This window comes from Pituophis catenifer, unplaced genomic scaffold, assembly GCF_029215685.1.
Source record: "Pituophis catenifer annectens isolate HBS135680 unplaced genomic scaffold, rPitCat1.0.hap2 SCAF_2, whole genome shotgun sequence".
NCBI lineage: Eukaryota > Metazoa > Chordata > Lepidosauria > Squamata > Colubridae > Pituophis > Pituophis catenifer.
Genome location: NW_027256882.1, coordinates 240,044,921 through 240,071,450, shown reverse-complemented (window position 1 = coordinate 240,071,450; position 26,530 = coordinate 240,044,921). Strand labels below are relative to the sequence as shown.

At 36.6% G+C, this 26,530-nt stretch overlaps 1 protein-coding gene across 2 annotated transcripts; it reads right to left on the bottom strand.

Moving 5' to 3' along the window:
- Window positions 1-33: 33 nt before the first annotated feature.
- Window positions 34-20,608, bottom strand: CUNH5orf63 (chromosome unknown C5orf63 homolog). 2 transcript variants are annotated; one of them, XM_070935686.1, is made up of 4 exons: window positions 20,528-20,608; window positions 11,783-11,900; window positions 5,299-5,355; window positions 34-433 (listed from the first exon to the last, which is right to left on the bottom strand). In XM_070935686.1, exons 2-4 carry the CDS (start codon window positions 11,891-11,893, stop codon window positions 254-256), a joined length of 348 nt encoding a protein of 115 aa, XP_070791787.1. In that variant the 5' UTR covers window positions 11,894-11,900; window positions 20,528-20,608; the 3' UTR covers window positions 34-253. The 2 variants fall into 2 exon arrangements, with proteins under 2 accessions (XP_070791787.1, XP_070791786.1); XM_070935685.1 differs by lacking the exon at window positions 20,528-20,608 and adding an exon at window positions 20,398-20,455.
- Window positions 20,609-26,530: the final 5,922 nt, after the last annotated feature.

The window sequence follows — 26,530 nt, the reverse complement described above, 5'->3', positions numbered from 1 at the left end:
AATTATATCCCATTGTATAGTAGTACCATAAAGTCTAAAGCGTATATGTGTGACAATTGAAAAAAATTCTAAAATGTGTGTTGTGTTTACTGTCAATGAAGAACATAGTCAATGTAAAATAAATATGTCATCAAACACAACTCTTGATAGTTGATTATAAAATTTGCAGGGTATGTTTTTGTTTGTACAAAAGGCAATACAAAAATGATCAATGCAATCCTTATGGCTTGCAGTTAAATATCTTCGTTTTGCTTCATTTGTTTCTTTCATCTTGTAATTCTAAATTCAAAAGATGATTTTCTAGTTTTTGTGTATCTACCCGATGCTTCATTAAGAATTTCCCATTCAGATGAAAGACAGGTATTTCATACTTGTATTTTTCAAGCCAGACTGAATGATTAGGTAGAGTTATATCTATTTCCTCCAAAGTAAACTGTAAAAACAAAAACAAATAGACAATAAAATAGCTAGCAGCCAAACATTAGAAAAGCACAGTAATAAATCATACTAAAAGATTTGAAGAGATCTCAACGAAAATCTATGTAGGTTGTGAAGCAATACTTATGTTGAAAAAACTGATTAGGTTTATTTCTTTCAGCAAGAATTTTTGGATGATTTGAATAAGAGGATTTGGGGACCCCAGTAAGGACTACTGCTACAGATAAAAATGTCGTGTGAAACAGTTTCCCAATTTGTCCACAGAGGCAATTAGATTACGAATGAACAAGTAATTTTGAAATTTGCCAGCAGCGTGATGAAAGACTGCATATAGTCTATATTTGCACAGTAACTTGAACTGCAACCTAGTCAATCATATTTTAGCCTAGCATGTTGGAAGAATGCAGCTCATAGGATTAGTTTATGTTGGAGTCTACTATGTGAGCTTAGGTTTGTGTTAATTCCCTGAATTATATTGATTTAGTAAGTATGTTCTGTGAACATAATCATTCTTGGTCTTTTTTGTCAAGCATCCTAGATGAGTCACTTATAGAAAAGTTGCTTATTAGGCTGGGGAGATCTCAACTGCTTCCATTTGAGAAGACAAAAGACTTGTAAAATGGCAGTGGGGAATAAAACACCCTAATTAGATCTGATTTCAGATTGCAAGCATTGTATATTTGTTTTATCTTAACCATTTAAATGGACAAAATCAAATCCATGAAGATTTTGAGGCAATTATTTTGGTAGGAACTGTAATACGTAACACTGAATTATTTTACCATGAAATATTTCCATTTTTAGTACTTATGAAATGCTATTGATAACAATTAAAGTATCTTGGTGATTTACAATAAAATGCACTATCACAATTAAAACCAAAGATACTAAGAACGGTTAGAAACAAATAAAATAAAATAAACAATTAAGCATTGTTTATTTAAAAGATACATGGCAGGGCCTTTTTAAAAGCCAACAAAGGAGCTAAGTCTCTTAAGGGGTGTATGCCAAAAAAAAGTAGGAAGGCAACTCCAGAGAAGGATTAATGGAGATATAGCCAAAATAGCTAATGGTATCACATAGAAATTTATATTTCTATTTATAAATGTACCCTTGTACCCTATGATTATCATTAAGTGTTGTACCTTATGATTATGGACAAATGTATCTTTTCTTTTTATGTACACTGAGAGCATATGCACCAAGACAAATTCCTTGTGTGTTCAATCACACTTGGCCAATAAAAAAATCTATTCTATTCATATAATTTATATAAAATAATATAGAATTTATATTCTTCCAAGAAGCCTAAATCAAGGTATATGAGGCTTCCAAATCAATTTTTAAAACTCTGATGCAGGGTTTCCAAACCAAGATCATCATCATCATCCCCACCTCAGAGGGGGATTTTCAAGAAGGTCAGTTAAATCTAAGGAGAAAATAGAGACAATATTTGGTGGAAAATTTACATGAGTTCTCTTTCCTAGTGTCCAATCTTTTTATTTGCAACTATAAATAGGAATAAGCTTGATTTATAAACCAGAAGGTATAAAGAATTTGATGCATTTTACAGGAATTATGAAGTTTGTAACATATTATTAAAATAATGAGTGCTTGTAATAAATGTCTGTGTTAACCACTAGGTGAAAAAATTTATATCACACCATACTTATCCATCATTATTTGTCTGTTGGTAGATTTTATTTATACGGTTCAACAAGAATGATTTACCCATAAGAAGTGTTGGATTATACATTTATACTAAGTATTAACATTTTTTGAAGGCAGCAATAGAAAAAGGATTTCACTGGAATAGGCTGTTTTTGGAAAAAAGGTATGGGAACTAATGCCCTATGTCAACTCTAAACCGAACCTGGCTGAAGCTATCTTTTGGTGCCTTATAGTTGCCATGAACTCTGAAAGGAGGAAGGATGGGGGAAGTAGATAGACTGGCTAACAGTCAAAACAAAAAGTTTTCTTGTGGGAACCAAAGTCATCCCAACAAGTGGCAGTTGAAGGAGAGGATCAAGCAGCCTGCCAGTTACTTTCATTGGACAATGTGACCAGTGACATCTGGGAAGGTCTCTTTTAATTAGGCTAAAACCGTGGGAACTTTTAGAGTTGGCTTTTCACTAGCTGTGCTGATATGATGTATCCAATAGACATGTTTTTGAGGAATCTACCTGCCTCATAGTGCTCCTTTTAGCGGATGCGTTACTCGTAATGCTGACACCCTAAAGCAAATTGGCAGCTGGCGCACAAGTATAATGTCCAGAAATAACATATTCTCTTTCAGCACTTCTGGAAACCAACTTGACTAAAGGTAGACTTTGACTTATGACCATGATAATTTTATTGCACAAATTATAACTATCTATTGGGAAAGATGTGATTTCTTCCAGTCATCGCTGGACGTTTATCCTACCTTCATAACTTAAGAATTGAGCTCCTTTGGGGACTAATCTTGGAAGCTACGATTTGATTCCATGACAAGTATCAGAATCCCTGTGTAGGTTAAAAATTAATGCTCTTTCGTTTTGGTGCCTACAACACTGGATTATTTTGACAAATTTACCCATGGAAAGTTTATTATGGAATAATCTGTGTTGAAAAATACTTTTTTATTCTTTTAATAAGAAAGGAAAGATATAGACTTGATTAGTAGACTTACTCAATCTGTGGCATTCCCTACTAAGACTATACCCTGAATGAGTCAAGAGGAATGAAAAGGCCAGAAAGTTAACAAGATGCTCAAAAACAGGAAGAAAATTGAAAGAACAAAAGGCAGTGTGTGAAGTGGCGTAAGGATATGGCAGAAATAAGGATGATTTGCAGGGACAAAAAAGCTATGAAAAATTATTCAAAATAGTATCGGAGTAAGTTAGTTTTCATTATGCTGCCTTTTCATTTCTTTCTTGGGCCTTTAATGTCTTTGGCCTAGTACTTTTTTAGTCCTTTTCTGTGTTTTGTATAACTTTGTTTACCCTGAAAAGGAATAGGAAGCATATAGAATAGTAGGGAAATCCATTTTTAAAAAATCCTGTAACATTCTTATAACATTATTACTTTGTATTAATCCAGTTTTAGGAAAGCCATTTAAAAATGTCTGCTGAATTAAAAAAACAAATTAATTATATCAGATTGTTTCTTGGCAGATTATTCAATTCAAGCATTTTTAATATACTGTGTTTTGTGCAGATGCTATTGCTGCTTCTGATGTTCCATAGCGGTAAGTGCAGTTTCTCAACCTTGGCATCCAACCTTGTGGATTTGTGTGGATTTCAACTCCCAGAATTCCCCAAACACTGGGTTAGAAGTTTAAGAGAGGTTAAACATGTCTCCCAGTAATCTTTTGTTATGGGAAGCTGATGAAATTGATGTGTGTTTCCTTAACAGTGGCACAGGTTCTTCTGCACTGTGTCTCTAGTACAGGGGTGTCAAACTCACATCTGTCGAGAGTCAAGCCATCTCGACATAGCGTGGGGAGGGGAGTCACTGAAGATCCGTTGCTGACATGGGGAAACCCTACCAAATGAAGAAATCCAAGAAGCGGGTTGCTGCAGCATTTCTGGTAGTGGGGGGTGTTACTGCTAACCTTAGCCGTGCAATATGGTGAAGGGCAGGTGTTAGTCCCGTGTCCGGAGGCGGCCGGTCACCCTGCAGCTGGAGCAGAGTAGAGAAGCGTCATCAACCGCTGTCCCAGAAGAGGGCGGCACCCGTAAGCAACGCCGATTGGCTATTAGTGCTCCTGGCTTATTTTGAGTTTGTATAAAGAGTGTTGGGAGGCAGCCGCTCCCAACGCCGACTTTATGTTTATCATTAACATTCGTGTGTGACTACTCCAAGAAATGAAAAGTAAACCCGTTTACAACCTCGTTCTTTGCCTGCGAGTCGTGTTTTCAACGGTGCGATTCACCTTGAAGAACAGAATACGACAACATCATCACGGCGGCATCACGTGACGTATCGGGACTTTTCCCCCCTTTGCTAAACCGTGGCCAGTGCGTGATGCATCCGGCCCACAGGCGGGAGTTTTACAGCCCAGTTCTAGTATTTGAAATCTATCAAATCTAGAAAAATTGTAGATTTTTCAGTCAACAATTGAACTAGGCTTTTATTTGCAATGAAGTGACAGGAAGAAGTAATATGGTCAAATGTTGCTATTTTTACAATATAATTTTTTAGAATTCTACCCCTTTTAATAATTATCAAGATTATTAAATCTGAGGTTAAATTATCATGTGAATGCTATTGGTTGTTTACCAACCATTAGCTTCTTTTTGCTAATGTAATATGGTAAATAATATAAATCAGCAAATGCCCTCTTATTAAATTTCAGTGTATAACTTCTCACCCAACCTTTTGCCAAATGCAGGCATACAGTACTTTCAGGCAACCCCATCATTTTCCAAAGATGGGTATTATCAGCAAGCATACAGATCATACTGATTTAAATCTACCGATATACTGATCAACTCCTGCAATAGTGTCATGTAAATATTGAAAAGAATGGAAGAACAACTGTCCAGTGAGGAGCAATGCCATCAAATGGTACCATCTAAATGTGCTTGAGCTAAAGGAAAAGATTGATTGCAAAAAAGTGGTTACCCTTCCTAGCTTTTTTTAGGCAATGCACATAATTTCATCAAACCACCAAGAAGCATACAAAATCAATCAATCAATCAATCCTGTTGGTGGCACGCTTGGTGGCGCGCTCACATTTGCGAACCGGTAGCAAAGGTAAGTGAATTCCACCTCTGCAATACATTCATCTGCTTCTGCAAACAGGTATGTTCTGATCCCTTATTTTAAATGTTGTGTGTTGGTGTTTTGCTTAAGCAAAGGACTGTATTAACCTACCTTGTGTTTATATGGTTCAAGCATCATTTTGGCTTCTTCGCATAAAGGACAGGGATGCTTAAAGAGAAGAGTGGGGAAAAAGCAGACAGTAATGAAAAGTAGCACAGGCTACATAAAGCTTATTAACATGCTCTCAAACCATTTTTACAAAATTTTTCAGCATCAGTTGACATTGGATTCTGTATCCTGGATTAAAGGGGAAGCATGAGAGAGGCGGCATTGACAGAATTATCTATCCTATTGCAGAAGGCAACCCTGAAATAGGATAGATAACCTAACCCTGGAATATATCCTGGCAATCTGTTTTTCCATCATGTCCTTATAATGCTGACTTCCAAGGTCGTTCTGCTCTGTTCAATGGGAAAGTTGTTTTCTTTGAAAATGCCTTATTCCCCTATATTTGCCAGTCTTCTGAACCAATTCCTGGCTCAGACACCTAGATAGTCTACTCTAAACAGCAGCTCTCAGTGATGGCAGTTGAAGGGCTGCATAATGAAGGAGGAAAGAGATAGCCAATTTTTTATTGGTTCATGGCACAACCTTTCCTACACCTCTCAGCTCTTCTTTTCAGTACAGATTTGGCGATTCTCTGGAATTGTGATAAATCCCTATCCAAAAGGAGCCTGATAATCTGTTCTGGCACAAGTGGCTTGTGAGGTGTATTCAAAGGTAGCCCAAATTTGAGTGGTACCAAGCTTTTTTAGAACACAGGTTTAATTATGCCAAAACCCTGTCCAAAAGTGACCCAATGTTTTTAGGTAGCTGGTAACAATTGCTAAGAGAAGAGGAATTTGTTTTTAATACAGCGTTTGTAAATAAAAACAGCATTATTTGCCAGCATCGTGCCTGTGGCAGAATACAGGTTGCCAGAATTATGTTGTCTAGTTTTCTGCCAATTCAAAGACCAGTGGGTAGAACTCAGGAAGAGCCACAAGTGATTCATCATTGCTCTACAACAAGAATAAATGACATGAGGCAATACCATTTTTAAATTAGCTAATTCATGGGGGAAAAAAGTGGCCAATGCTGACAGCCCTCAGTATACTTTCTCACATTGCAAGAGTATGAGAAGGTGAAGTCAAATATTTAGTGCATTCACTTATAGCACCCTGTAACATAGAAGGCGCATACAAACACATTTCATTGAGCTCAATGAAGTGTACAAATAGAATTCAGGCTCTGCATTTAACTGCAGCTTCTTACTGTTTTTTAAAGACAGATCCTATCCCACATATTATACAGTGGGATAAAAGTGCATGCTAAATATTTAATCCATATCTACGTTTAGTTTGCAGCACATTGGCAGGGAACCTAGAGTTCTATAGGTGTTGTTGAACTTCACCTTTCAGCAGCCCCATCCAGCATGGCTAATGATGATGCTAGCAGGATCTAGAAAACCCTAGGTTCCAGGGGTGGGTTCTAAAATTTTTTACTACCGGTTCTGTGGGCATGGCTTATTTTGTGGGCGTGGCTTGATGGTCATGTGACAATTATTTAGGATTTAGCAGAGGTACTGGTCTACCAGGCTTTTAACTGCTTGCAGAGACGTACCGATCTACCCATTTATTTTTGCAGGCACTGATCTACTCATGTATTTTGGCAGGCACTGATCTACTCGTATTTTTGGAGGCACTGATCTACTCATATATTTTGGCAGGCACTGGTCTATTCATGTATTTTGGCAGGCACTCGTTTACCCATTTATTTTTGCAGGCACTGATCTACTCATGTATTTTGGAAGGCACCTGTCTACTCATTTGTTTTCTTTTAACACTGATCAGCTGTAGGGCGGCCCTTTGGAGCCCCGCGACAAAAGTTTAAACAGTTTTTTTTCCTCTAGCCATCAGGTGGGACTCAGGAGGCAGCAATAGTTTGGGGGTGGGGCCAAATAAAAGGTAAGAATAATGTGTGTGGGGGGGGAACCGGGCTGAACCGGGAGGAACCCACCACTGCTAGGTTCCCATCCAATGAGCCTTTCTCAGAAAAGAGTAAAAATGGGTAGGTAGTTCTGGGGGACTAGGTAAGGAAAGAGAGATATTTTTTTCCTTGCCTCACTCACAGCCAACACTATTTTTGTGTTTGACGACATAAGTCCAAGATGAAGGGACATAATAGCCTTCATGGACATGATTTCAGCTCATGGTGAGGTTAAAACTCAGTTTCCTGGATTATTCTCTCTCTGGAAGCAAATATAAGCCTAACAGGGCAGGAATGAAGTCCACAGATGGCAGAAGTCATCTTACCAAGGGTTTATGTAATTCTTCAAAGTCAACATGCTCAAACACTTTCCAGGTTAACACCACTATATGTTACCCTTATCACTTCTTGGATTCTATTCAGCCAGCTTCTAACTTTGAGCTAATGCAAGTAATTTAACTGCAAATAACTCACAAGAGACTATTTATGTTAATATTAATAAGACTATTAATTAACCTACCTTTCCCTAAAAGAGTCTGGGTCACTTTGAAAAGGGCCTTTGGATTGACCTGTACATATGCAAAAAGGACAGAGGAGAAATTTTTGCTTCACCACAAGATGTAGCCATGGATTTAGGACAATATTGTGTTCAGTTAGATTTACTCCTTGCCATGCACCAGCATCGCTCTAAGTATCCCGTCTAGCACTTTATTTCCAAGTGCTCTTCAGAGAATAAAGGAACTTCTGAGACTGGCATTCAGGGAGACAATCTTTAGAAGCAATCCTATCAAGGGCTTTTTTATCCCTATATTCCAAAGTTCAACTAGGTTCCACCCTGGCAAAACCTAGCTTTAGATTGTTGGGACACTTCCCCTACTTCCATCTGGAAGCCATTTAAATATATCAGACGCACCTTCAATGCTGCATGTGTTTGGATCATTTTAACCTATTCTGAACTTTCCATGTCCATGCAGTACATCAGGGGTATCAAACTCAAGGTGCTTAGATATGGCCCACGGGGCCGCCCTGGAAACAGTGAAGGACTGGCCTGTGATGCCTCTGCCAGTAAAAATGGAGCTCAGGAGTGCCACTCCATTTTCGCTGGCAGAGGCCTGTAGGAGGATCACCCAAACCCTGCCCGGGCTACCACAAGTGTCCCCGACACGAGTGACATCAAGCTGGCCATGGCCACCCAGCCCGAAGTCAAACACAACCCTGATGCGGCCCTCAATAAAATCGATTTTGATGCCCCTGCAGTACATCAAAGCCAGCATGAACTACATAGTGCAGGACAAAGAAAAGTTGCCTTTTCTCAAGTGAGACTATCAGTCCACATATACTTTCACAAAGTTCATGTGTCAGAAGAATCTAGACTGATATTTTGTCATGTTCATTATCTCCATTCTATTCACACAATTCTAAGTCAATGCAACATTGCATACTAGGAACACTGATAAACGCAGAAAAATCTTCTCCAAGAGTACTAATTTTAGAGATAAAAGTCTTAGCCTCCAGCTGTAAGGCAATACCCCTTTAGAGAACTATCAAGTACTCTCCCACTGCAATTTTGCAAGAGAACAAACATACCTTCTGGGCATCCACAATTCTTTCTGTGCATTCTTTGTAGCATAATTTTTCTGTTTACTTAAAAACGTAATTGGAACTGGATAGAATGGATCCAAAATGAGAATATTACATTAAGCTAATAAAAGAAGCCTGTATTTTAGTCTGTCTAAGGAACTAAGCTTTTCTACTTTTGGGGCAATTTTTAACATTTTGTGCAGGAATGTTTATTTAATAAAACAAGACTGCATGTAAAATGTAATTCATTCTTTCTCTTTCTTTCTTTCTTTCTTTCTTTCTTTCTTTCTTTCTCTCTCTCTGTTTCTTTCTTCCTTTCTTTCTTCCTCTTTCTTTTTCTTTCTTTCTTTCTCTCTCTCTCTCTCTCTCTCTCTCTCTTTCTCTTTCTTTTTCTTTTTCTCTATCATACATCTACTAGATAATGCTTCCTCATCCTATTTTTTTTTACAATAGCAATTCTATGAAGTAGATTGGGCTGAAAAACAGTGACTGGCCCTAATGAGTCACCTAAACAAGCTTTGGTGCTGACTGAATTTCAGACTGCACCATGCTATAGCACATGCATCATTAAGACTCAGCATATGCTATAGCTAAGGCTTTGCATTTTTCATAGTTAACAATTACCCCTTTCCCCATCATACTATTATTCTTCATTTCTTTTCTATTTAGAGTATAGGCCACATAGATAACTAGCACTGAAACAACTTTGTTATATTACAATCACATGTAAGAATAAAAATGTAGCTCAATTTGCCTGAATCATATCAGCTAAATAAAATAGGCTGAAATCCAATTACATTTGGCATATTTCTTCCCCTTCTTTTAAAAATGTTTATTTCTGAACAGAAACATTTGTCTCACAAATGAACTGAATTGAGATATTAATTCTGTTATTAAGGTTCATTAACTAATACTGTAAGCAATCAATATATTTCTTCATTGTGGGAGGTGTAAATCCAATGGCATAAGGGGTCAGTGATGTCTAGATAATTAAATATTTACTTCTTGCCCTTCTTTGCCTTTCTCCCTGTTGGTAATCTGTGGTCACTTCCATCTCCCTTTCTTCCCAAACATACAGAGATCACATGCTGTTTGATGCTCTACTCAATAGGATGTAGTTAGCTAGGTGCTAGACTTTGCGAGTATCTATAAGGTATTTCATGTAAATAAATCTGGCTTCTCTTGTAGCTATTCAACTTGCTTCAATAATCACTCAGATTTCTACTCACACAAATACCCAAAATGCAATATATATATATATCTCAGAGCTTGATGGTTCACATCTGAAACCAAAAATGGGTACATGAGAACATGCCAGGGCATTAGCAAAGTCTGCAATCCTTCAAATCAAACTCAAGCTATGAGTTATATGTAAATTTTGAGGGAGGTTGCTAAAATCAAGGGGCCACAGTGGCTGAAGGGCAGGGACAGTAGGGTTTGCATCATTCCAATTCCAAGAAAGGAGGAGCACAGCCAACCAGAAGTATAGTCTGCCCGTCGTTCTCTTGGAATTTTATTCATTATATGAAATGAACACACCAGCAGGATCAACCAATGCTGAAAGTCTAAGAAATCATCCATAATAGGGATTGGCCTATTGGGAGAAAGCAGGGAAGGTTATGCTCCACTTGTACCCCGGCATGCTCTAAAACACAGTCCTAATCATATCCTAATCATATGCATAATCATATGTGAACTTGACTTAGTAATATGTGGGCATATTTGGCTACTGAGACCAGCTAGGAAATGAGAGAACTGTATGAGAGAATAAATGAAGGACCACAGTGGCACATCGTTTGCTGTTCCTTCTGAGCTTCCAGCTACTCTCTGATCTTGGAAGCTACACTTGGCGGTCCACAAGACCTGTCCCCCATATTTTCTAAACTAGCATCTCCTGGACAATGCTACATTCAGCTACATATTACATTCAGCTATCACTCCACTGGCTTCTATAGGCAAAAGAGGGAAACACATCTGATATCCGTTGACTCAGGGAGAAATACATTTGTTTATTTATGGTAAATTATCTTGGGTTGGTCCAGTTTCTGAGGGAATAAATCCAATTTTTTAAAAAAGAAACCAAGAAATACAGCATAAGGGTAACTTTGTTACTGAACTTCCTAATAATCAACCTGAAGTACAAGTGCCATTTCTTTAAGAACCATAACTCAGTACTAGAGCTAAGGCCCCTATACAGACTGACCTTATACTGAAGAATCCAGGCTCAGTCAAACTATGGAGTAATAATTCAATAAGACCCTTGAGATCTTGGAATACAATAATCAATCATACAAAACATACAAACATTATACAATGTTTTGTATAATGGACTATATACAGCAACTTCATATGATCAGTTAGGCATGAAACGGACATGAGGATTCTCTCAGTTATATTGCTCAATCTCAGCTCCCATTTTTGCAAGCATAGGCATGTCTGTAGCGATGGAATCTGATGTACAAAAATATTTTGAGAACCCCAGTTTGCCTGCTTCTGAGATAAGCCTGGTATTGTTGAAAGTATTCTACTCGTAATAATCTTGCTACTGCCAGAAAACAGTTACATTCTCCTATTTTTATTCTTCCAAGCTACAGTTGCAGGATTCTCTCTAAGTGTTTCTCAGTCTTAGCCAGGGGTCCCCAAACTTGGCAGCTTTAAGATTTGTGGACTTCAATTCCCAGAATTCTGGGAGTTGAAGTCCACAAGTCTTAAAGCTGCCAAGTTTGAAGAGCTCTGATCTTAGCCATAGCCATAGTAAGACATGTGGACTTTAACTCCCCAAATCCCCTAGTCAGCATGCTGGTTAAATGAATTCTGAGAGTTGAAGCCTGCACATCTTAAAATGGCTAAGATTGAGAAAAACTGCTCTATGGTAAAACAATGAGCCAGAGCTGCCAATGGAGGTTTGCATTCAATTTCAACACTGTTGTTTTAAATTTGCATTTGAGGCCATCCTATTTGGTTTACTTGATCAACTAGTATTTACCTTGGTGAACAACGTTAACACTGGTAGTTTAGCACTGGCTTCACACAACATCCTCTGAAGTTGTTTTGAATAATTTGTGAGATGCAAAGTCCAACTTTGAAGCCACAGCATCTTTGCCCTGTTGAAACAATAAAATATTTCTCTAATTGCACACGATACGTTTTAATTACCAATCATAAGTTATGTATCAGTAGACAGTCCCATGCATGAGTGATGCTCAAGGAACTGTGTAAAATAAAAATGCAAATGTATATTATTTTCCCAACACTTGTGGCGAGTGGGGAATGTTTATTATTGAATAAGCAGAATTTAAATTTATGATTACATTTTTCTTGCTTTAGGGCTTGCTTTAAATTCACTAACAAACCACAATGATATAAACATATTGCACTATTTCAAGCAAAAACAAAACAAGACTTAGCCATTATTAGCAGAATAAAAAGAGCTCTATCTAGAACCTCTCTTAATCTAACCATATTGCTTTACATACAGTTTTGGTAATTCTTCAGAATGACTCCAAATGAGCAGCTGCTTCTATATTTCACTGAAATACAAATCATGTACAGCTAGTTCTCGACTTACAATCACAATTGAGCCCAAAATTTATGTTGCTAAGTGAGACATTTGTGAAGTGAGTTCTGCCCTATTTTGCGACCTTTCTTACCACGGCTGTTAAGTGAATCACTGCAGTTGTTAGTAACATGGTTGTTAAGTAAATCTGGCTTCCCCATTGAATTTCCTTATCAGCAGATCCCAAAAGGTGATCACATGATCCTGGGATACTCCAACCATCATAGATATGAGTCAGTTGCCAAGTGTCTCAATTTTGGTCATGTGACTATAGAGATGCTCCAACAGTCACAAGTGTGAAAAACGGACATAAGTCATTTTTTTCAGTGCCGCTGTAACTTTGAATGATCACTAAATGAACTGTTGTACATCAAGAACTACCTATATGGCAAGTATTTAAAAAAAACCCACCACAGACTAGATGAAATTACTCTGTAATATTACTTAAAAACATGAAGATAACATTGTGGGTGAGGAAGCAGCAGTTACTTAATATATGAAAATATTTATTGTTGGCTTGTTTAAATGTTTTTTTTTAAACTATGTATCTGAAATCAAACATGAAACTACACTTTATAAAGACTATAATTATAGTCCAAAAGAATTATGTTCATTTGCCGTGCAATTCCGTAGATATCTACCTTGAAATAAGTTCCAGTAAATAAGACTTTCCTCTAAGGAAATGTATGTAAGACTTCAATCTTACAGGGCAATCTTATTTATTCCTTTGTTTATGTGCTGCTTCCCACATTTAGAAGAAATATCTTGAAACAATCTATTTTATGCCTCTCTGTTTGGATGTAAGTCACAGTTTGTCTATTGGGACATAAATCTTAACAGATATATTTAAGATTGCAACATTTTGCAGCCATTCATTTTAGTGGGCCTAGTCTCTCACTTCAACTGAGATTTCTATCCTCCCTCTCTTTTATTTTGAAACTCACATTTAAAGCACGCCTAATTCTGTGATGGATTATGGCCTATGTCTACCTATCTGCAGTTTGATTACACTATTGATAATCACCACCGTACAATACAATCTGTAACGTGGATAAATCTAGTTACACCTCTGGTTTGTATTGACACTGGAATCACAAATGAAATGGATAGGATTGGTGAACAGATTATTAGAACTGTGGATCATGTTAAATTATAGTCCAATTACTCACTGCTGTTTCTCTTCTATCTTGTATGATATATTGTGATGTCTTTCTCTCTCACACACATCATTTTCAAGGGTTTTTACGGAGAGGTCAGTTTCCTTAGAGGAAATGCCTAATGATTTATATTTCTTTATATAACATTTACATATACATTCAGGTGACTATAAAATGAGGATTTGCATAATAAGAAAGAGTAAAAAAGATTAATCCTTCTTGAGAGGGACGAAAATACCAGAATACATCAGCAACTAAATCTGTTCTTTAATAGCACTACCACTACATAAGAACACTTGGAGTCAAGAATTACAGGAGTCCCATAACATATCTTGATCAGCCTCCATATCCATATTCCTTAGTTACAAAGATCAATATTCTGTGCCCAGTTGCTGTTCTACAACACTTTGATATCTTTCTAATTGCACAATTTAGCTACATTTAATAATGAGCTAAACATATTAACAGTCTTCCCTAAAAAAAATACCTTTATTGGAAGAGAAATTTCTCATAAATGTTTGGTCCTCAAGGGTGAGGTAGGCCAAATAAAAGTGACATTCAAGAAATTCAAATAGATTGGATACATGGCATTACTAAAAGAATATTAAGAACTAATTAATTTTAGTTTATTTAAGATGTTGGACAGAAATAAAATTATAATGAGACATCATTGTAAGGGTAAAAATTAAACTGCAGTATAATTCTTCTTTATAGTGTTAGTAGACTAAATGTGACTCTTTAACCATCTGTCATTTGGTGAGACAATTTTTTAAAAGTTGAAATCTTTTACTGCTTTGGCAATGGCTTTAGACGCACAAAAACCAACTTTAGGCAGTTCCCCAAAATCCCAATACACAACCAAGCTACATAGAAATTCATATTAAACACAATGGTTACAAGAATATGATGAGTTTGAAAAAAGGGCCTATGAAGCAAGCAAGAAAAGAAACTTCTAGGAAGAAAGTTGAAAGAAAACACAGACAAAAACACAAAAGTGGAGGAACAAAAAATGAAGACCATAGAAAACTAGACAGTACTAACAAAGAAATGACTTTGCCACCATCAAGGATTTTCACCTTGGGTTTGGCTTGTAACCAAAGGCGGATAGGAGTACTACTTGGAAACGCAATCTCTCTCTCTCTTTTTCCCTCCACTGAGAGTATCTTAGTTTTGGAATTCTTTCTTCAGAGATATATGTGGAAGAGTGATAATATAAACTTCATAGTCAGGCAAAAGTAATTTTATTTACCTGGGCAGATTGAATATATTGGAAGTTTATTATTACAGATCTTAGTCTTTGTTTGGTATTCACTTTCAGTAGGATTTTTTAGTATTATCATTATGCATCACTCTGAAATCCAAAAAGAATATAAGTGGGGGATATAGAAACATTTAAATGGGCAAATAAAGCAGAATAAAATGCAGGTCATAAGTTTCCATGCAAGTGAGAGCTTTTATAAAAGCATTGGAAGGTTGAAAGCAAAACCAGAACAACAATGATAGATTATAAGTAATTATAAATGAAAAGGAACAATAGCTCTTCATGTAGATTGTTCGACTCAGCCTTGAACTGCCTCTTATCACATGATCTTCAGGGTCTGTTTTACACAAATGTTAGATACAATTATCTTCGACTTAAGTGTGATGAACCACAGCACAGCTATGTCTCCAAGCTGCTCTAAGATGATTTGCGGCAATTTCATATTCATCATTTCATTGAAAAGGGGGGAGGGGGTGGCGGCAGGGAAAACAGAGGTTGTACTAGCAATGATGTATTTATTGATTCATAGACTGCCTTTCAATTCACATTTAATACTGATGGCAGCTATAGAAACCAGTTTTGACTGCTCATCTAAAGGGAGAGATCAACTACAACACCTTAGAATAAACTGGGCACCCTCTAGTAGTGTGGACATCAATTCCTAGAATTCCTCTACTGTTATGCAATCTGGGTAAAAATTCTGGGAGTTGAAATTCCAGACAGCTGGATGTTTTCCAGGTTGGGAAAAATGTCTTCCTGGCTATCATCTGGATCTTGGGAACATAACTGTGTTCTACATAAGCATGGAGAGGTAATATAATTCTAGGAAAAACATGCAGATATATTTTTAAAAAACCCTGCAGTGTATTAATTGCAAAAGAAACCAACTGTGAAGAAAGACTCTTAATACTTAAGAGTACCAAGTAAGAATTATTTTACTAGTTTAACATAAGTATCATTTAACCTTGTTTTATAAGGTACTTTCAATCGTAATTCTGAATATATATGGATAAAGTGTGTTATAAATCTCAATTACCATAAAACAACACCTGCAGGGGCTGCTGGCATCTTTTTCTCATTTATCGTTTTGGAAAACAACCATATCATTCATCATACAAACATAATATAGAATGGGGGAAAAAACTTTTGGCCAGTGCTATATTCCAGGATGAAGAGCAAAGCAATAAATCCCCTTTTATATTATTAAATAAGAACAGCCAACTACAATTTAGATGAATTAATTAGTCTGTAATGTTAAGAGATAAATATGTCTTAATTTCTCAGTTGCCCATTTTTAATTAGGATTTAAAAAAAAAAACACATTTCCAGAGCTACAAAATAATGGCTGTAAGAGCTCTAAATACAAATGATAAAAATAAAGATGCCCCCAATTCAAGCTTGATCCATGATGACAGCAGCTCTGCTGTTTTCTTGACAGCACAATAGATGCAGTTTGACACTCTTTTTCAAAGACGTTTCCTGACTTTTCTTTCTAGTCAGTAGCCCTGGAGAAGCTTCTGATATAAGCCAGGTGTGTCTAGGACCTACCAGCTGGTGAAGTGTGGCATATTTACCAATCACCTTATTAATTACAATGCCTGGGATTGGGCAAAAATTTATTTCTTTTTTATAAAATCTTATCTGTATTGCTACAGCCAAAAACTTGACTGGTAGACCAACTATTTGAAATGCATATTAATAACAGGTGAAGCACACAGAAGCTATCAGATAACATAAACATAAGTTCACTTAAAAGATTTCATCAACTCATGTCATAGCATTTGTTTCTTACCCAATTCTTTCTCAAATTATCAATTCCATATTTTTGAGGTAACATCAGAAACATGGAAACTAACCAGAAAAACAAAAAGGAATTATTCTACCGTATCTCGCACATAATGGACACCAATAAAGGCATAGGCACATGGGAAGGATGTTAATTGAACAGAAGCAGACCAAAGGCTATGGACTGTTTTTGTCCAAGGATAAACATTAGACAAAACGAAAGAATAACTATTAGAGCCTACAGAGTAGCATTAATCACTCCAGAAAAATAACCATCTTATATATAGTTTAAAATGTAAGGTCTGCATGTGTTTATCAGCATGTGTGTGCCTGGTTTTATATATATTAGGATCAAATTGTGATCTTATAAAGCAGTGTTTCCCAAACTTGGCAACTTTAAAATGTGGGGACTTTGATTCCCAGAATTTTCCAGCAGCATATAAAGAAACCTCCATTGAAGAAAAAATATTCAAAGGAGGAGCAGGCATCCTCAAAACTTTATCTGGCTTACTGCAAGATAAAAACATGATCATGATTCTGAACCTGGATTCAGTAGAATTCCTAGGATGAAATGACAAGCTATGATCAATTAAAATAGAATGAATGCTTAGAATCTGCTCTTCCAGGATATGCTGAAAGAGGATGGGAGGAGCAGAGTGCAGACTTGTGCAATTAATGATAAAACATAGTTTAAAACCAGAACAGACAACTGAAACCAAAACAGTTAGATACAGGCAATCCTTGACTTATAACCATAATTGAGCCTGGCAATTATAACCATAATTATATAAGTCATGATGGACACAAAGTGAATCCATCACATGACTGGACCCAATTTTATGACCTTTGTAGCAGTGGTCATTAAATGAACACTGCAGTCATTAAGTGAACCCATTGTTTGCAATGGGCGTCCCCCCCCCGAAAATCAAAGTAAATGCTGGTTCCTGGAAAAAAAAACATTATAAATTGCATCCATGTGACCCTGGGGCATTGCAAACAATCATAAATGCAGGTTACCCAAAATGTAAGTCACGTGATTGGGAGACAAACATTGTAACTTCAGAACCAAGTCATAAGTAGCTGTTTGGGGGTGTCCATCACAACTTTAAACAGTCACTAAACAAGTAGTTGTAAGTTGAGAAATATCTGTATAAGTTGTCCATCCCTAGTCTAGTGTTATATTTGAATTAAGTTCATAAACAGTATAAATGAACTAAAATGCTTTTTTGATACCCTGAAGAATTGTAATCTAAAACATGAGAATTAAAATCCTATTTATTGCCACCTCTGATCGTGAAGCAGCACACTGTTTTCTTTTCCAATACTATGGCTCTTTCCTCTTCCAGAGGATGAAATAAGAAATTTCAGTCAAATATTACATAGCAGAAATAGTGATATAATACACAATGATTTACTATAATTGAAAGAATAAAAATTAAAATGTTCCATGAATTTAAGCATAGAATTATTAATCTATTATAAAGATCCTCTATTTTACATGCTAGCTCCTCTTTTCCTGAATAATAAATCAGAAGCACGTTGTCTAAACTTCTCTACAATTATTTTAATCATTCTGTTCAGTCCTACTTCTGCAGCTCAGAACTTCCTCTTCTTGGAAAGATTTACTTCTACTTTCCTTTAGCACATCTGAAAGATTATAATTTTGCTGAGATATGTGACCTTCTTAGTCAACTGCCCTACCCACAGACACACACACATACTCCCATACTCACTCCTTGAAATTTAAAATATGGTTGGTATTTCATATCAAAATTTAAAAATCAATTTTATCTTTTCAGAAAGAGAATGTATAGGCACCGTAACTTCTAATACTACCGTGCAAAAAAAAAAAAAAGTTATTGGTTGTAGCTGGTCTCATAAACTATATTTTAATTGGTTACCAGCACTTAAACCATGGCTTTCCATTTCAGATATCTCAGGAAACTATCTGTAGCAAGGTTGGGCTAATGAGGGATAAAAAGAAGGGCCATGCAGTCTAATAAATCATGAATATTATACCTACACTTGGCTACAATTTTTCTTATTTCATCATCAACCCATCTTATTGTGACTCCCAAATCTGCTTTGGAAGCAAGGCAGCATGTTCTTTAGCCAGGCCAATCCACAATTCTTAATTTATTCCCCACAATTCTGAACTGAGAACTTGATTATTTTTTCTGTTCAAGGGCTGCTCCTACCATGAAATACAGTAAATAGCTGCTTTTCTCTCTTTGCACTTTTCTCTTTATTTTGTTTTTCTATATTTTTCTATATTTTTATCTTATAATAAAACTTGATAAATTTTTTTGAAATGAAATACGAAATAGAATACGATGATTGCGGCAGGTAGCAGATTCTGAAAGAACAGGGAATTGTTATTTGGTATCATTGTAACATTACTATCAGTGGTTAGGACATGTGATTGAGAGTTTTCCACTCCTGTATACTAAAACTTGGCCAGAAGGATTTGGGGGTAAAGCACAATTGGCCTCAGACAGCAAAAGGTATTTGCTATTAGTCCCTAAGAAAAAGGAACAGGTTTTTTTGCTGTTGTTATGAAAAATGTACACTGCCAGTGCTGAAAGAGGACATTTCATACATTAGTATATGATGAACTAGTAAACCATAGCTTCCTCTATTCTTTAAAAAATGAAGAAAAATTCATTGCTGCTACTGATTATTTCTCAATTCAAGATTTCTGGTAACTACCATGTAATTACATCCTGGTGACTCACTGTCATAACGGTCACTGGGAAGAACTATTCTAACTTAAAGAGATTAAAATTTTTGGGAATTGAGTAGTTTCTGGTTCTACATCCTATAAGAACCACCCAGCCTCTTAGTTTTATTCCATTGATCAGAAAATCATCAAACTTAAGCCATAATATAATTTATTATGTATCCAAACTGTTGGATTGAAGTCCAGGCTGTGGCTAATAGACGATTCAGAGACTGTTTAAGAAAAACATTGACATGTATAAAAGATATCTGGGTTACCAACTTTTCCATTTCATTCTTGTACGCTAATCCAACAAGAATTGAGCATTGCTTTCCAAAAGATACTAGCCTAATCAAAGAAAACGTACAGGTCAGGAGGAGAAATAAGTTTCTTCCCCAAGACCTCAGTTTTATTTATTAATTTAAAGGCAACTCAGAATGATGAAATGACTTAAAAATAAATAGTATTTTTAATAGTAGATTATCGCACTTTATCTGTTTTTCTGGGAATTTAAAGAATTGTAATTTAAATTTCTGAAAACCTACTCCATTTATTTTAGGCATACAATTCTGGGGTGAGGTTTAGACTTTATTTCCCCAACCTTCCCTGGCCTAGCTCCAATTTTTAGGACAGTTTGGTTGTATAGCACACACATACAAGCTCCAATCACAGATCTTCTTCTGATCTGTACATTTTCTTGATCAGGCTAGAACCTACAGGAAAATGCAATACTCAGGTTGTATCAGGGTACAGGAATAAAACTGGAAAAGTTCACAGACCAGATATTTTGATACGCATCCTCCAAATATGAACCATGAGCTATCCACGTTCTGTGCTGAGATCCAATTGTTTTTATTAATTTGTAAAAATACGGGTGGGATACGAATAAATAAAGAAATGAATTTGGCCAAACATGCAATGCAGTAAGCCGTATTATTGCTCCTGCCTAGGGAATTCTGGGTGTTGAAGTCACCCACGTAAAGGTCGATTAGATTGAAAAACACTGGATTAAAACAAGAGAAACCTGCAAATTCACACATCGTCTAGAAACCAGCAACGAGAGTCCGACCAGTCTTAGCTGCATTATTAGAAAAGTACGAGTCCTTCCTTTCAAAAGACCAACCTTTGACAAGCTGAGCCCGCTCCAGACACAAGCAGCGAGCGATCGCCCGCTCTCTTTGTTCAACTTCCTGAAAAGCATATAGAGATACGATTAGGGTAGACTGTAGAGCCATCCTCTTCCCCTTTCTTACTTCTATGGGCTTAAGTCTCTGAAGTTGTAGCGGTAGAGGATTTCTGTTCGGCTGTGATTTAAAGCTGCTGTTTGAAGGGTCGCTGTACAACTTTGACTCGAATTGCAAACTTGCCCCGCGAAGACTGATGGCGGTTGTAGTTGCGGCTGTTGTGTTATGTCCATTTTAATGACGCATTTTTCAAAACAACTTCCAACGCTTTTAAAAGATACTGGGCTGACTTTTGAAAACATCCAAAGGAAGACAATGGCGTGGATTTGATTCAAGAGAGTTTATATTATATTTATATTTTTCACAAGAATATGGGACATTGATGTTGACTGGAGTACAAGATCCTGCTTTCTCTAATTCCAAGTGTTGTGTGGTCTACTGGTCTGTATTTTAAAACACAGGCTAAAACAAAATAAAAAATAAAATATATCGCTGGAAAAAAAGCCCTTGGTATTTTTTGTTCCATATTGAAAAATGGGGTTGGAGAAGGGATGTGCTATCATAAGAAATGAAAAATTTGAATTCTTCCATTGCTTTCTAGAGCTCTATTCAGATAAAAAGCTAGAATGTACACTCACTGAATAAAAATACACAATTAGTTATTTTTGCCAGTAAAGAAGGTAGGGAAGGTTAGAAACGATATTTTTTAAGTGAAATTTAATTTTAACAGCATGTAGTCAGGAAAATCAGCAATAAAATCTTTCCATGTTCTTGTAAAGAATATTTCAGACCATAGTGATTTCAGGTGGACACTTCATAAAACCTTTGGTTTCACAATCTAACATTTTACCTGAAGCTTTACAGCAGGACTTGAATTCTGGTTTTTAAAAATATCCCATGCGTCCTGTCCTAATGTTTGCTGAAGGAAACAAACTAATGCATAAATATTACATTAAAAAATTAATTCTTTGCCTTCTTCCTAAAATGGGGTGTAGGAACTTACCACCCACCCCTTTCCTAGAAGAATGAAATATTTTAGGAAATATTAAAAAGGCAGAATATTATGTTTTCCTGTATGAGAAATGGAGAAACATGTTTTAAAGGCAAAGCAGCTCCCCCCTTCCTGCCTCCCCCCTTTTTGTTAATGGGCCAGAGGCAGAAACCCAATCCTTTGTCAAAGGACCATAATCTGCAACACAATAGAACCCATCTAGCAACAGAAACTAACACAATGGGATCCATCTAGCAACAGAAACTAACACAACGGGATCCATCTAGCAACAGAAACTCACCACATGGCACCTGGGAAGATTATATCAGTCAGCAAGGCTAGGTAAGACCCCCACCCCCTGGGAGTCTGACAACCAATCAGGATACTCTTTTGGGACCCCAGGAAGTTCAAAGCCAGAGAGGGCATAAAATTCGCAGCATCTCTGCCCCTTTTCTGTTCAGGCACTCAAACCATGTGATCCTGTCAACCATTAAACCATCTTTCCAAGCAGTCTCCATGTTTCCAGTGTCTTTTTCCCCACTTGGAGCTGAACCCAGAAGGATATTTCTTCTAACGGGGGAAAGGGGGGACTGACATTTACTCTCCTCATATTTTTTTCAGCTCAATATTGGCTGAGCATATGGAGAACAGAAAAGTCTATTCAAAGGTCCCACGCTCCATATTACAAGAAAGTTGCATAAACTACCATAAACAAATTGCCACATTTTATTGCAACAAACTCTGGCTATTAAATATGGCTTGTTTGTAGGAGCACTTCTCTTTTATCTGCTCTGGTAAAAGCTTTATCATGATCCTTGATAAAAAGCTTTTATAAGATTTGACACCACTTGGTAAATAAATTAGATTTGCCCTTCAGGAATGTTATTATGTTACAACTGAGCTGCCATTTAAAAACATCCTACAGACAGTAATAATGCAAGAAAGGAGCAGCAGCATTTTCTGGCTGCTAGAAAAAAATACCTGACAACAACTGCTAAGTAAAATGAGGCACTACAGTATGTTCAGACATTGTGTCAAGACAGTTAATTTGAACTATGTCAAACGAAGAAACAAGTAGTTCTGCACTATTGTATGTGTATGTTCAGTGTTGTTGGGTCTTCAGCAGCTCATAACCACAAGGGGCAGCTACATGTAGTACATATTTATTCATTTCCCCTTAGTAAATACATCTTTCCATTATAAAGCCTGCTTTACCAAGTGTTGTTAAGATCTTATTAATACTCTTAGGAACTCCACGTCCACTCCTCCTCATATAGCCCCCTGCCAGCAACTTCTAATTTATCTTCTAGTTCAGGGGTGTCAAACTTGCAGCCTGTGGGCTGGATGCATCATGCACTGATCACGCCCACACCCAGTTTAGCGAAGGGGAAAAAAGTCATGATACATCACGTGATGACGCAAGTTTGACACCCCTGTTCTAGTTAATTTTTCTGGAGAATGCCTTTCATAAGCAATTCTCCATGTCTTCATTCTCGCTGATAGTCTTTAAATTTTATATCACTTCTTATATCACACATAGAGCTAACTCCTTATATTTAAGGTGCCTTTAATTGTTAAACTGAGCACCTTTTCTTTGCTGAACAAAATCTTAGATGAGATCTCTTGTCCCACTGCCAAGTAAATGGCAGGTTTACTGTATATGCATTATATAAATCGTTCTTTCTGTTTAATAAAAATCAGAGGGTGCTGCAGAGTCAAAACAGGTGCCATCTGGTGATCCATTTGCTCTCATGTTCATTGCTTTACCTGCTGCTTTTGCACTGGGCTGAGATAAATCATAGCCTTTGGAATGCAGAACATCTGGTGAGTTGATTCCATGCTGAAAGGCCTGCGTAAATGGAATTCAGCTTTCAATTTCCCCAAAAGCCTTTTGCACTTAAACAATGACATAACCGCAGAAACCAAATTGCACGTTTATCATTCCACAAAGGTCATTCAGAAGGTGGGGTCAGCATTTCTGATTTGCTGATAAAATCCAAGATATCAGAAACATGATATTCAATGATTGAATAAAGCAGCAGCCAATTTCCTCAAATCAACTTTTAGTTACTCTCCATATTCTATCAAACTAAGTACTAAAGGAAGAAAAAGGCATAGCTCTACCAATATTCAAGCAAAAGAGAGAATGGTTTCCCTTCCAATTATTTCCCCTGATGCAATTAATTTGGAACACATGCTAGACTTATTTAAGGAGATATGGTAATATCTTAGGCTGACTCAAAGGTGCTTTTTCAGAGGCAACTAGACTTTCTTGTTTTTTCTTTTGAAAATGTTTTGCTTCTCATCCAAGAAGCTTCTTCAGCTCTTTCCATTCCCCACTATCCTGTCAGAGCTGAAGAAGCTTCTTGGATGAGAAGCAAAACATCTTCAAAAGAATAAACAAGAAACTCCAGTTGCCTCCTGAAAAAGCACCTTTGGGACAACCATGATCTGGATAACTGAGAATCTCTACAGAATCTTAGGCTGACTGTGGGGAGGGGAATTATAGGAGGGGAATTATAAGTTTCCCATTATAGCTTTCTTATCTATCCATTCTTTTCTCCCTTTTATAGAGAGTTATTTGGCTTCATTGGTTTAATAAGGATTTTCTCATTTAAACCTTTCCTGTTTCCTGTCCAAGCTAACAGTTAACAACCCATCCAAAGAACCTCGAAAACCACTCCTATCAACACTGCAAGCCACTAGCATATAAACTGAAAGCAAACCACATTTCTTACTAGCACTGATAATATTACCTAGTTTGAGTAATGCAAGAAAAGAAGCTCAGAGAGCACCAAGAACCCATCAGGAATTAGTACTGTAAAAGGTTTATTGAGTTCTGTAATTTTGGACTTTGGGTATCATTAGTTGCCCTCTCCCCTCTTTGGAAGCTCCCGCTTTTATAGCTCCCGCTGCCTTAAGAAAGTTCAAAACATTCTTAAAGATCCATCTTATCCTGGGCACCCTTTTTTTAAACTATTACCATCTGGCAGACGGTACAAGATAATAAAAACAAGGACAAATAGGCTGAAAAACAGCTTCTATCCCAGGGCAATAACCATACTGAATTCTACGGTATAGTGCAATATTGGGCTTTCAATTTCAGTTATATACTGTAGAATGTAAAGGATGTATGTTTGTGTTTTTGTTTTTATTTTTATAGTTATATTGTACACTGAAGAGGGCATTTAATTTCGTTGTACCATGTGCAATGACAATAAACTAAACTAAACCCTTCTGAGATTAGAATATCATGCTTTGTTGATCACATCTTTGTGACATTGGGCATAAGAATAAATTTATAAACTCATAAATTCATTATGATTGGTCACATAGTCAGCCAGCTGTTTAGACTGGATTTGGCTTTTTTATGCAACTAGTAAGTACTTCCCAAGGACCTTGGGAATGCAGATGTTGTTCGATGGTGTTAAAGATATCATTATATTTTTATTTTACGTTTTAAAAATATAACCCAAGGTGGTGAAACAAACAACAACCATCATGACAAATTAACAGAAACAATGTGGCTTAATACTATGTGGATCCAATCTATGTAACTTAATGTTGTGGGTAAATCCACCTATTGTGTCTTAGGCAAAATGTAATGATTAAAACAAGATGGTTTTAAGTCCTCAGCAATATGATGGCATGACATCATATTACTATAGAAGAGGACTATTTTTAGTGCTACACTGAAATTGATACATAATCTTAGTTCGCCAGGGACGGTCGTAATAAATTATAGTTGATCTTTTCCTGATGTAAATGAACTTGGTCTTGTTCCCAGACATAGGATGTTGCTTTCTTTTTGCAGTGCAAAATCCACTTTAGGGATGTGCAGTCATTAAGCTCCATAGTTGAAAATGTATGCGGGAGACAGTATGGATATGCTCTGTGGATCTGTCTGAGCTCCATTCCTTTTTGTGGCCTTCGTAGGAAATACATGTTTTGAGTTAAGGCATTAAGAGACTATCTCCTTCATAACCACATATTCCTGTTTTATATGATGCAGGGGAATGCATGGCTAGATATCTGGAGGACAGCTAGAATGAGCTGAATAAAATATAAATCCTAGGAAATAATATTAATTATTTTCCTTACTAATTTCCCAATATTTTATTTTATTTAAAGCATTTATATAGCCAACTTGAGCACTGTGATACTGGATGGCTTACACTAAATCAAGGAAACAAAACAATTTCAGATTAAATTCCAATACAAAACCCTTAATACAACCAAGACCTCCCACTAAACAGGATTCCAATCATTTGAGTCACAACACTCAAGGGAAAACTCATGCATGCTTCTCTATCAATATTCCTGGGATGGTAAGATCAATAACAAGCAAAGAAGGGGCCACTGGGTAGATTTCAAATTTTGAAGCTATATTAATGGTACTGTGACAGAATGGTTTCCATAGTTGGCGGAACGACAGTCACTAAATGGTAAATTGATAAGATTTCTTCCAAACATTCAATAGTCTTTGTACAATGTATCAAACAGTTTTCACCTAAGTCTATATTTTTAAACAAATGATAGTCTAAAGCACAGGTAGTCCTCGATTTACAACAATTTGTTTAGTGACTGTTCAAAGTTACAACGGCAATGAAAAATGTGACTTATGATTGTTTTTTAACTTTATGACCACTGTGGCATCCCCGTGGTCATGTGATCAAATTTCAGATGTTTAGTATTGACTCATAGTTATGACCATTGCAGTGTCCTCAGGTCATGTGATCACCTTTTGCACCTTCTGACAAGCAAAGTCAATGGACAAGTCAGACTCACTTAACAATCATGTTACTAATGTAACAACTGCGGTGATTCACTTAACAATGGTGGCGAGAACAGTCGTAAAATGGGGCAAAATTCACTTAACAAATGTTTCGCTTAGAAATTTTGGGCTCAACTGTGATCGTAAGTTGAGGACTACCTATACCTCTTTTCAAATCAATGAAACAAATGCATTTTTCCCAGTTTCTTGATCAGCAGGCTTTGGCTACCTCTCTCAAAGCCACTTTACTTTGTTATCCAGCAAAGTGAAGTAACTATGCATGCATGTACTTCCAGAAATACTTTAG